This window comes from Macaca fascicularis, chromosome 20 (assembly GCF_037993035.2).
Source record: "Macaca fascicularis isolate 582-1 chromosome 20, T2T-MFA8v1.1".
NCBI classification, from domain to species: Eukaryota; Metazoa; Chordata; class Mammalia; order Primates; family Cercopithecidae; genus Macaca; species Macaca fascicularis.
In genome coordinates this window covers 22,618,020-22,630,891 of record NC_088394.1, presented here as the reverse complement: position 1 = coordinate 22,630,891, position 12,872 = coordinate 22,618,020, and the positions used below count along the sequence as shown (strand labels likewise).

The window sequence follows — 12,872 nt, the reverse complement described above, 5'->3', positions numbered from 1 at the left end:
CCCTTTCTCTGGGCTCTGCCCCCTGGTGGCGAGTGCGGCCGCAGCCGTCCAGGGGGGCGTGGACTTTCGCGCTAGGAGGCCTGTGACTTTAAGGGGCAGGGCTGCGCTTGCTGTGGCGGAGGCCGATTGGCTGGAAGCAGTCCCCGGATGTGACGCAGGAGAAGCCCACGTGTGCGATTCCATCGCACATGGCGGCGCTCCTGAGGAGATTGCTGCAGCGCGGGAGGCCCTTAGCGGCCTCTGGCCGCCGCGTAGGACGGCGCGAGGCCAGACTGGGCACTGGTCCCGGGGTTGCGGTGCGAGTGCGGTTCGCTCCCAGCCCCACAGGTAACCTTGGCGGACGTGACACTACAGGCCGAGGCGCCCCCTGTCTCGTCTCCGCCCCCCGAATGTTCCCGAATGAATCCTTTCCGGTGGTGTCAATTGGGCGGGCGGAGGAGGGTTAAGGCAGCGCTAGCCCATTCTACAGAGGCGGAAACTGAGGTGCAGGAACAGAAATATTTCAAATTGCCAGGAATTTCTTTGTGTTTTTTGTGCCGTCCCATCTCTTTCGATCTTTCATGCATTCCGTACATGTGTATTGATGACAAACTGTGTGCCAGGTGTTGTAGACACTGGGATACAGTGATCATTGAGAAAGGTAGGGGCCCTGCTCTCTAGAAGTCTGCACTCCAGTGGCTGCCGCAGACACCTATAAGAATGAATGTAATTTTAGAGTCACATGTGCCATGCGGGAAGTGAAACAGGACAGGAGACTGGGAGTTGAAAGAAGGGCGCTCCAGAAGGCTTTACTGAGCGGGTAACATTTGAGCTGAGATCCAAATGACAAGAAAGAGCACGCTACGTGAAGCCTATAGAAGGAACCTTCTGGAGGCCGAGTGGGGTGGCTCAAGCCTGTAATCCCAGCACTTTGGGAGGCCGAGGCGGGTGGGTCACTTGAGATCAAGTGGGTCACTTGAGACCAGTCTGACCAACATGGTGAAACCCCGTCTCTACTGAAAGTACAAAAGTATCCGGGCATGGTGGCACAAGCCTGTAATCCCAGCTACTTGGGAGGCTGAGGCAGGAGAATCACTTGAACCCGGGAGGTGGAGGTTGCAGTGAGCCAAGATCTCGCCATTGCACTCCAGCCTGGGCAACAAGAGAAAACTCCGTCTCAGAAACAAAAAAGGAGGAATCTTCTGGGTAGAGGAAATCGCAGGTACCAAGGCACTGTGCTAGTGTTGTTGGGATCTTAGCAAGCTAGAGGGTGACAGAGGCCCATTTTATAGCCTGTTGGAGATCTTGTCAGGGCCTTCTGGTTCCCACCAGTAAGGCTACCTTCTACCTTCTCTGCACTGAGTATGCCTCTCATCCGAAATGCCGGGATGAACATACAAGGATCTTTGTGGCAAAATCCCAGCTGTACATAATAGGATCTTTCTGGTGGTCAGTATAGCGTAGAGCAGTGCCTTTCAAACCATCTGTGGTAGAAGTGCTGCTTTTAAATTTCCAATCAATTGTGTCAGTATTTCCACAAAATTAGTATAAATTAATGACCAGAAAAATAAAATTTTGAAAACATCCAAAATACAAACCCATCTCTTTTTATTTGGGTTAGCAGAGGTAAAATCATGCTGTCAGGTTGCTATGTAAGTTTCTGCAGCCTGGCCAACATGACAAAACCTTGTCTCTACTAAAATATAAGAATTAGCCGAGAATGTGGCCCAGGCCTGTAATCCCAGCTACTCAGGAGGCTGACACACGAGAATCGTTTGAACCCAGGAGGCAGAGGTTGCAGTGAGCCGAGATCGTGCCACTACACTCCAGCCCAGGTAACAGAGTGAGACTCCATCTCAAAACAACAACAACAACAACAACAAAAGTTTCTAAACCTTTACTCTCAGTTTCTGTACATGATTGTGAACTGACAACTGTTTTCAGACCAGCACTGGATCTCACACTTTGCTTTGAGCACTATGTAGAATGCCAAAGCCTGGGATTGCCTGGATACAAATTTCTGTCTTTGCCATTTGTTAGATGTGTAACTTACTAGATGTGCAAATTATTATTATTATTTGGAGACAGGGTCTGGCTCTGTCGCCCAGGCTGGAGTGCAATGGCGCAATCTTGGCTCACTGCAACCTCAGCCTCCGGGGCTCAAGTGATCCTCCCACCTCAGCCTCCCAAGTAGCTGGGACTACAAGTGTGTGACCACTATGCCCAGCTAATTTTTGTATTTTCTTGTAGAGATGGGGTTTTGCCATGTTGTCCAGGCTGGTCTCGAACTCCTGAGCTCAAGTGATCTACCTGCCTTAGCCTCCGAAAGTGCTGGGATTACAGGTGTGAGCCACCGCACCTGGCCTAGATGTGCAAATTATTTAATGAATCTGAGCCTCACTTTTACTATTTGTGAAAACAGGGCTAATAGTGTCTGTCTTATGGGGTTAAGCTCATGCAGCTGAACCAATTAGCAAGGTCTAGTGCACCCAGAAGGCACTTAATAAATGTCCTCTATTATGATGATTATAATTTTTATTTTCTTGCTTATTTGCGGGAAAAGCCCATGTGGGAAAGGCTTTTGACTATAAACAGATAAAAGAATTACCAGGCACAGATCATTACAGTAGCTGAAATTATTTGAGGGTTTACTTTGGTCAGCATTTAGACCTGAGAGCAACCCTATAATGAGGAAAATTCTTATTTTTTTGCTCTTAATCCCTCTGACAGTTGAGGAAATAGAAGCTCATAAAAGCTGAGTTCCTTCCAAAGGGGTAGCACCTAATAAATGGTGGATGCAGAATTTGACTCCAGGTGTGCTTAATGTAAGAGGCTTTGTTTCTAGCAGCTGGGTCCTTCTTTTGTCCTGGGGACTCTTGGGACCCAGTGCCACTGAATACCACTGGTTTTCTGGTGTCCTTGCAGTAACTATCCAAAGGTTACACACATCAGTGTTGAAGCAGGGTCGGCCTGGTCCCAGAAGAGCTTTTCCTCTCCTCTGCTGCCTCTTTTACCTGTAAATGTAGATGAGCTCGTTGTGGAGACTTAGGGCTGTGGGCTGGACCAAAGAAGGTAGGGTAAGAGGTAATGACAACCCTGGAAAAACTGTTAACTTTCAGTTTTCAGACAGGAATGATGAAAAAGGAAAATCTTATGGGTTTAAAGTGATAAAGACAAATATAGTGGAATCAAACGCTACTGTTGGTTAGTGTGTAAAGCCAGCAATTAGGGTGAAAATCTTGGCAAGGTGTGGTGGCTCATGCCGGTAATCCCAGCACTTTGGCAGGTTGAGGTGGAAGGATTGCTTGAGCCCAGGAGTTCGAGAGCAGCCTGGGCAACATAGTGAAACCTTGCCTCTAGAAAAAAAAAAGTACAAATATTAGCCAGGCGTGGTGGCATACACTTGTAGTTCCAGCTACCCAGGAGGCTGACGTGGGAGGATTGATTGAGCCTGAGAGGTTGAGGCTGCAGTGAGCCATGACTGTACCACTGCACCTGGCCCACAGTGTGATTGTACAGTATTTTAAATTTCTAGTTCGTTTGTAATTAATTTTTTTCCCAGCACACATCACTGAATTTCTGTAAGTTAAATGTACGTGATACGGCCTCAGTGAATAACCCCGCTTCTCTTTCAGGCAAAACTTGGCCTTGAGACAAATATCAAAATAGAGTGGTGGATGCGGTTGGTGGATCCCAGCACTTGGGAGGCCAAGACTGGGGGATCACTTGAGGTCAGGAGTTCAAGACCAGCCTGGCCAACATGGTGAACGCCTGTCTCTACCAAAAATACAAACATTAGCTGGGTGTGGTGGCACGCACCTGTAGTCCCAGCTACTTGGGAGACTGGGCATGAGAATTGCCTAAACCCAAGAGGCAGAGGTTGCAGTGAGCCAAGATTGTGCCACTGCACTCCAGCCTGGGTGATAGAGCGAGACTCTGTCTTAAAAAACCTACAAAAACCTCCTGGGCTCAAGTGATCCCCCTGGCTTTGGCCTCCCAAAGTGATAGGATTACAGGCATGAGCCAATGTGTCCTGCTGGTCTTTGAAATTTATTGCAGCATTCTGTCACAGTAGTGCTTACTTGCCCCTTGCTGAGGCCTATTAGCTCATCTTCCCTGTCTTATCTGAGCTGTTCTCTTCTCCAGGCTTCTTGCACCTGGGTGGCCTCCGCACTGCCCTGTACAACTACATCTTTGCTAAGAAGTACCAGGGGAGCTTCATCCTGAGGCTGGAGGACACAGATCAGACTCGCTTTGTGCCTGGGGCAGCGGAGAATATTGAGGACATGCTGGAGTGGGCAGGTGAGCCTGGCAGAGAAAGGATCTTTCTGCAGGGGAGGAACAGGAAGCAGGAAAAGGAGCCTGTGGGTCTTCTCATGGAGCTCAGGGTGGAAAATGAGGAGTTTCTGGAGAAATAACTGTGTTTGTACTGCCCGGGGTGGCAGATGCCACCTGAAAAAAATGCTGCAGCTCTCTGAAACACAGCTCCAAGACTGGTTTCTTTATTTTTTAATTTTTTAGAGTCAGGGTCTCATTCTGTTGGCTAGAGTTCCATGGCACAATCATAGCTTATTGTAGACTTGACCTGGGCTCAAGTGATCCTCCCACCTTAGCCTCCCAAGTAGATGGGACTACAGGCACGCACCACCACCCCTGGCTAATTTTTAGTTTTTTATTTTTTTGTAAAGATGAGATCTCGCTGTGTTGCCCAAGCTATTCTCAGACTCCTGGGCTCAAGCAATCCTCTTGCTACAGCCTCCCAAAGAGCTGGGATAACAGGTGTGAGCCACTGACAAGGCTGTTTTGAGATTCCTATTTTCACCTTAGAATCTCAAGTCCATTCCCTACAGGGGCCAGGCAGGAAACACAGACCAAGTGGGAATTGGAGGAGCTGGGCTGGTGCTGAGCTGTGGAAACCACATCTCATCCAGAGGAGGGAGTGCCTCTGAGCTCCAGCTCCTTGTACCTATGCGGGAACGCTGGCCCAGCTTGTCCAGTCTTCTGAGTTCCAACAAGAGCCAGAAATAGTTTTTCTGGATGAATACTTACCGTTATTAAATCTGGGCTTAGATTTTTTTTTAACCACATTGTATAAGCCACACAAAACACGTACAGCTTCTGAAGTTGATCTTGTGGGAAGTTTAATCCTGAGGACAGCTAAGGTTAGGGAGAACAAAGAGGAGTGTGTTTCCTTTTCCTGGGTTGACAGTTGTCTACCTATATGGACAGGTGTGACTAGAAAAGGGGAGATTCCCAAGGAAAAATACCAAGACTTTGCTAGTCTAGAGATTGAAAAGAAAAAAGAAAAATCCCAAGACTGTTTTGAGATGTGTGTTCCAATCTCAGATAAATTACTCACTAGACTCTGGATTCCTAAAGAGTACAAAATGATTTCATATCTTTTATTGTAAAAGGCTTTAGCAGGTGTTCAGTCAAGGTCCGTTGAATAAAGGATTCTATACAAGATCAGATACTGTGATCAAGGGACCATTCTAGGTGTTAGAGACATTTAACAAAGACCCTGCACATGGCCAGGTACGGTGGCTCGTGCCTGTAATCCCAGCACTTTGGGAAGCCAAGACATGTTAATCACTTGAGGTCAGGAGTTCGAGGCCAGCCTGGCCAATATGGCAAAAACCCCATCTTTACTAAAAATACAAAAATTAGCTGGTATGGTATGGTATGCTTGTGTTTCCAGCTACTTGGGAGGCCGAGGCACAAGAATTGCTTGAACCCAGGAGGCAGAGGTTGCAGTGAACTGAGATCGCGCCGCCGTGCTCCAGCCAGGGCGACAGAGTGAGACTGTCTTAAAAAAATAAAAATAAAAAAAAAGTCCGTATGTGGTGGCTTACACCTATAATCCTGTAATCTCAGCACTTTGGGAGGCCAAAGCAGGCGGATCACAAGGTCAGGAGATTGAGACCATCCTGGCTAACATGCTGAAACGCCATCTCTACTAAAAATACAAAAAACCAGCCAGGCGTGGTGGCAGGCACCTGTAGTCCCAGCTACTCGGGAGGCTGAAGCAGGAGAATGGCGTAAACCTGGGAGGCAGAGCTTGCAGTGAGCCTAGATCACGCCACTGCACTCCAGCCTAGGCAACAGAGCGAGACTCCGTCTCAAAAAAAAAAAAACAAAAAAAACCCTGTGCTCAGTGACAAGGGGAAAGACAGATAAGTGGATTAGTTATTTCTCTTTTTTAAAATTTTTTTAACAAACAAAGTCTTATTCTGTTGCCCAGGCTAGAGTGCGGTGGTTCAAACACAGCTCACTGTAATCTCAAATTCCTGAGCTCAAGGGATCCTCTCACCTTAGCCTCCTGGGTAGCTGGAACTATAGCTGTGTGCCACCACGCCCGGCTAATTTTATTAATTTATGTTTTTGTAGAGATCGGGTCTTGCTATGTTACCCAGGCTGCTGTTGAACCCCTGACCTCAAGTAATTCTCCTGCCTCGGCCTCCCAAAGTGCTGGCATCACGGTCATGAACCATCACTCCTGGCTCCTAATTCATTCTTCATAGGATATTAAATGATAATAACCAGTATGGAGAAAAGAGTAACAGGCTTAGAAACTGGGGCGAGGGATGCCCTTGTAGATAGGGTGGTCTCCTCTTAGGAGGTGACGCTGGAGCAGAGACCTGCATGAAGTGAGGAGGCAGCCCCGTGGTGACCTGGGGGAAGATGTTCAAAGCAAAAAGAATAGCCAATGCAGAGGCCCCATGGAAAGAAAGTTCTGGATGTATTTGAGGAGCATCAAAAAGACCAGCTTGGTCTAACCATAGTGAGCAGAATGACCAGGGATGTGAGGATAGAAGGCTTGCCAGGCTGGGCACAGGGGTTCCTGCCTGGAATCCCAGCACTTTGGGAGGCCAAGGAGAGAGGATCACTTGGACTCAGGAGTCCAAGACCAACCTGGGCCACGTAGTGAGACCTTGTCTCTATAAAAAATTTTCCGGAGGTAGTGGTGTACTCCTATAGTCCCAGCTACTTGGGAGGCTGAGGTGGGAGCATCACCTGAGCCTGGGGAAGTTGAGGTTGTAAGCTGTGATCATGTTACAGGATTCCTTCAGTGCCACTTTGCCAGCCAGAAATCTCTGCAGCTGCCGTCACCTCTGTCGGGCCTTGCTTGGGCCTTCTGGGCCCACTTGGCCCAGCAGGCCGCACTTGGCTCATGCCCACTTGGATCCCACACCTGCTGTGGCCCCACACTCGGCCCATGGCTGGACTGGATGTGCCACTGGGTGGCTTCTTTGTTGGGTGCCAGCATCTAGATGAGGGGAACATGGTGGCACCCAAAAACTTGGGAGATGCCAGCAGTTGTGGAGCTCCAAGGGGTGTTACGGCTCTTGTTTGGGGAATCCTGAGGTCCGAGCCCCCAGGTCCGAGCCCCCAGCACTGTCTCAGCTCTTCACTCCTTTAGCTTGGTGAGCAGGAGCATGTTACAGCTCTCTTTCTCCCGCAGTCCTTTGAGCAGGAGCATGTTACAGCTCTCTCCCATAGTCCGGTGAGCTGGAGCGTGTTACAGCTCTCTTTCTCCCTAGTCCAGTGAGTGGGAGTGTGTTACAGCTCTTTTATTCCCATCACCCGCAGCTTGGCGAGTTTTGGGTTCTTGTCCTGCAACCAAGAGGAAGAGGTGTGCAGGTACTGTAGAGTGAGTACGGCAGAGAAGAATTTTACTGAGTGACAGAAGGGAAACTCTCCACTGCGAGAGTGGGCCCTGAAAGTGGTAGCCATCTGTGAGGCTGAGTCTGGTGTTTTTATGGGCTTAGAGTGGGGGAGTGCCTGCCGATTGGTCCATGAGTGGTCTTGGAAAAAGGACCATTCAGTTGGTTAAGACATATCATCCAGAAGGAACCAATCAAGAGAGAGTGGGTGAGACAGAGAAAGAAGTTCTCACTCCAGTCATGGACTCTATCCTGAACTGACAGTTTGGTTTTCAGGCTTTGGGCTGTCTTTGGCTTAGAGGTCAGATTTCACCAGGGATTGTCCGTGACTGCATAGGAATTCGTCTGTCTCCTGTCAGTCATGCCATTACACTCCAGCCTGAAGTGACAGAGTGAGACGCTGTCTCAAAAAAAAAAAAAAGAAGGCTTTCCAGGAGCCACATTACCTGGTGCTTCACAGACCGAGATGAAGGCTTCACTTTCACGGAGGATCTGCTACTTATCAGGTACCATGCCAGGCATGAGGGATACAGTGATGACCAGCGCTGATGGTGCTGGGCCCCACCCTCCTGGAACTCCTGTGGCAGCATCATTGTGAGAATGAGGCTTGCAACCCAGACCTTGTCCCCCACCCTGGTATTTTGTCGAGGCAGAGGACAGGTATTCAGGCACCCTGTGGTGGCTGACTTCTAGAGCACCTTGCTTTGGGAGTCATTCTTTCTTTTCTTATGTTTTTCATTTTATTGATTGATTGATTGAGATGGAGTTGCTCTGTCGCCCCGGCTGGAGTGCAGTGGCGCCATCTCGGCTCATTGCAAGCTCCACCTCCCGGGTTCACGCCATTCTCCTGCCTCAGCCTCCTGAGTAGCTGGGACTACAGGCGCCCACCACCACACCCGGCTAATTTTGTTGTTGCATTTTTCGTAGAGACGGGATTTCACCATGTTGGTCCGGATGGTCTCGATCTCCTGACCTCGCGATCCGCCTGCCTCAGCCTCCCAAAGTGCTGGGATTACAGATGTGAGCCACCACGCCCGGCTATTATTATTTTTTTAGAGGCGTTGTTTCACCGTCTAGATGGTGGTTTCGAGCTCCTGGGTTCAAATGAGCCACCTACCTCGGCCTCCCAAAGTCCTGGGATTACAGGTATGACCCAGCATGCCCGGCCTTTTTAAAAAATTGACATACCAAGCCTGTAATCTCAGCACTTTAGGAGGCCGAGATGGGCGGATCATGAGGTCAGGAGATCGAGACCATCCTGGCGAACACGGTGAAACCCCGTCTCTACTAAAAAAGTACAAAAAACTAGCTGGGCGAGGTGGCAGGTACCTGTAGTCCCAGCTACTAGGGAGGCTGAGGCAGGAGAATGGCATAAACCCGGGAGGCGGAGCTTGCAGTGAGCTGAGATCTGGCCACTGCTCTCCAGCCTGGGCGACAGAGCGAGACTCTGTCTCAAAAAAGAAAAAAAAAATTGACATATAAGCCAGGCACAGTGGCTCTCGCCTGGCTGTCACCTGGGGTGGCTCTCCCAGCACTTTGGGAGGCCAGAGCAGGTGGATCACAAGGTCAGGAGTTCGAGACCAGCCTGGCCAACATGGTGAAACCCGTCTCTAGTAAAAATACAAAAACTAGTTGGGCGTGGTTGGTGGCGCATGCTTGTAATCCCAGCTACTCGGGAGGCTGAGGCAGGAGAATTGCTTGAACCGGGTGTTGGAGGTTGCAGTGAGCCGAGATTGTGCCACTGCACTCCAGCCTGGGTGACAGAGCTAGACTCTGTTGTGGGGGAAGAAAAAAAATGACATATAATTCCCATAATATGAAATTTATCATATCAAAGTGTACAGTTCAGTGGTTTTCAATGTATTCACTGTGTTGTGCGACCATCACCACTAATTCCAGAACGTTTCCATCACCCCTAAAAGAAACTCTTCCTTATTAGCAGTCACTCTCCATTCTACCCTCTCCTACCGCCTGGCAACTATCAATCTCTTTATGCCTTCCGACTACCAATCTCTTTCTGCTTTCATGGATTTGCCTCTTCTGGACGTTTCATGTGAATGAGATCATACAACATTTGTCCTTCTGTGACTGGCTTCCTTCACTTACCATAAGCTCATCTGTGGTCTGTCAGTGCTTCGTTTCTTTTTATAGCCAAATAATATTCATTGTATGGATATACTACGTTTTGTTTATTCATCACTAGTGGATGAACATTTTGGTTACCTCTGGTTTTTGGCTGTCGAATAAAACTCTATGAACATTTACTTGCCAGTTTTTAAATTAACAGGTTTTCCGTTCTCCTAGGGGAGATGCCCTCTTAAACCCTGGGGCATTCCAAGATACCACATTAAAGAGACTTGTTTAGCATTAGATCAAGAAGGGACCCCCCCAAATTTACCCGATTCAGCCCTCCTTTCTGACAAATGAAGAAATGGAGGTCCTGTGAGAGGGAGCCAAGTAACATGATAATCACAGCTGGCTGGGTGCCGTGGCTCATGCCTGTAATTCCAGCACTGGGACGCTGAGGCAGGAGGATCACTTGAGCCCAGGAGTTTGAGACCAGCCTGGGCAACATAGGCAGACCTTGTCTCTGTAGAAAACTTAAAAAAAGTTAGCCAGGCCTGGTGGCATGTACCTGTAGTCTCAGCTACTTGGGAGTCTGAGGTGGGAGGATTGCGTGAGCCTGAAAGGTTGAGGCTTCAGTGAGCTGAGATCATGCCACTGCACTCCAGCCTGGGCAACAGAGTGAGACCCTGTCTCAAATAAATAAATAAATACCAAAGCATAGAGAGCACTGAGCACAGGCCACATGATGAGTACTTTACTTACATCGTCGTATTCTAGTCTCATGATGATCCTCATGAGAAAGTTACTACTTATTTCCTTCTTTGACAAATGAGTACCCAGAGCCCAGAAAGATGACTTCCCAAGGTGTCTGAGCTGTCTGGTACATTTGAACCCAGGCACACTCAGCTCAGTTTGTGTTAGCATTGAGGGTAGCAGGGTGAACAATGTCCTTATTTTCCCAATTCATTTGAAAGCTCTTTGAAGGCAGAAACACCATCTTCCAGTTCTCGTGTCCCTGTGCCCTCTCCTGAAAGCATTCATAATGAAATTTATCCTACGTAACCAGAGGGAATTGGACTTTGGATTGGGAGTTTGGCTTACAGTAGATCGTATTTAGTCTGTAGCATATATTGAAACTGTCCTAAATATACACCACTGGGCTAAGCACTTGTAAGCTCTGACACATTTATTCTCACAGTTCCCTCTGCACAGGAGGCTGCTAGCTCTACTTTTCAAAACAGGAAACTGAGGCTTAGAAAGACTAAGTCTAGCTGGGCATGGTGGCATATGCCTATAATCCCAGCTACTTGAGAGGCTGAGGTGGAAGGATCACTCGAGCCTAGAAATTGGATACTGTAGTGAGCTATGATTGCACTACTGCACCCTAGCCTGAGTGACACAGCAAGACTCGCTTTCTACTAAAAAATTAGCCAGATATGGTAATGTGCACCCGTAGTCCTAGCTACTCGGGAGGCTGAGGCGGTGGGGTGGCTTGAGCCTGGAAGTTCAAGTCTGCAGTGTGCTATGATCACAGCACTGCACTTCAGCTGTGTGATAGAGTGCAACCCCATCTCTTAGAAAAAGAAAGGCTAAGTACCACAAACAGCAGTGTGATGAGTGGTTGAGTGTTGGCTCCGGTGCCCATTAGTCTGGGTTTGAAGCTGATCGTGCCCCTTCTACTCGGCCAGGTGACAAAGCACCTCTGTGCCTCAGTGTCCTCCTTACAGAATGGGGAAATAACTGCACCTACCTGCTAGGGTGGGTTTGAGGCTTCAGGGAAAAGTGTCTTTTTTTTTTTTTTTTTTTTTTTTTCCTGAGACAGAGTCTTGCTCTGTCACCCAGGCTGGAGTGCAGTGGCGCAATCTCGGCTCACTGCAAGCTCCGCCTCCCGGCTTCACGCCATTCTCCTGCCTCAGCCTCCCAAGTAGCTGGGACTACAGATGCCCACCACCACGCCTGGCTAATTTTTTGTATTTTTAGTAGAGACGGGGTTTCACCGTGTTAGGCAGGATGGTCTCGATCTCCTGACCTCGTGATCCGCCTGCCTCGGCCTCCCGAAGTGATGGGATTACAGGCGTGAACCACCGCACCCAGCCAAAATGTCTTTTATGGCACTCAGCACCCTGGTACTCACACATTGGTAGCACCTTGGGATCCCTTGTCACAACTACTAAGTGGCAGAACCAGGAGTCCAACCAGGGCCTGATGGGCTGTTCTCTGAACCACAATTTTTTTCTCCTAAGTCAGCTGTTCCCAGGCCTGGGCTTGTTTCTCCCTCTCCAGGGAAGCAATGGATTGAGAGGACATACAATTGGGGGTGTGGACTTCGGAGCCCTACACCTCTGTTTGCTCCTTAGTCCACGAGCCCATGCAACTTTCAGTGCTTTACCTCTGTGTTTTAACTTTTCATCTCCAAAAGGGACATTGGGCCGGGTGCAGTGGCTCACACCTATAATCCGAGCACTTCGAGAGGCTGAGGTGGGTGGATCACCTGAGGTCGGGAGTTCAAGACCAGCCTGGCCAATGTGGTGAAACCCTGTCTCTGCTAAAAATACAAAAATTAGCTGGGTGAGGTGGCACATGCTTGTAATCCCAGCTATTCTGGTGGCTAAGGCAGGAGATTTGCTTGAACTTGGGAGGTGGAGGTTCATGTGAGCCAAGATTGCACCACTGCACTCCAGTCTGGGCAACAGAGCGAGACTCTGCCTCAAAAAGAAGGGGGGTCGGCGGGGGGGTAGGGCTGGGAGCGGTGGCTCACCTGTAATCCCAGCACTTTGGGAGGCCGAGGTGGGCGGATCACCTGAGGTCGGGAGTTCAAGACCAGCCTGACCAACATGGAGAAACTCCATCTCTATTAAAAATACAAAAATTAGCCAGGCATGGTGGCACATGCCTGTAGTCCCAGCTACTCAGGAGGCTGAGTTAGGAGAATTGCTTGAACCCAGGAGGCGGAGGTTGCCGTGAGCTGAGATCACGCCACTGCACTCTAGCCTGAGCAACAAGAGTGAAACTCTGCCTCAAATAGAAAAGTCGGGGGGGACATTGTACTCATGCCAACCTTATGGATTGTTATAAGGATTAAAGCTTTAATATATGCATAAAGCACTTAGAGCAATGCCTGGGAACAAGTGCTGTGTGCACCTTAGCTGTCATTATGGCCTG

General features: G+C 49.0%; 1 protein-coding gene across 5 annotated transcripts in view; it reads left to right on the top strand.

The window, feature by feature from the left end:
- The first annotated feature begins 175 nt into the window (after window positions 1-175).
- EARS2 (glutamyl-tRNA synthetase 2, mitochondrial) overlaps window positions 176-12,872 on the top strand; it is a 34,292-nt gene continuing 21,595 nt past the window's right edge. For 2 of the 5 annotated variants that reach the window (XR_012429461.1, XM_074028153.1), the window contains exons 1-3: window positions 176-327; window positions 4,126-4,281; window positions 7,920-8,149. Coding sequence is in view for 3 of the 5 variants with exons in the window: in XM_074028153.1 (XP_073884254.1) it covers window positions 8,110-8,149 (40 nt within the window). In the remaining 2 variants the exon portion in view is untranslated. The remainder of the gene's footprint in view (window positions 328-4,125; window positions 4,282-7,919; window positions 8,150-12,872) is intronic. The other 3 variants (XR_286870.5, XM_005591466.5, XM_065537593.2) reach the window with 2 other exon arrangements.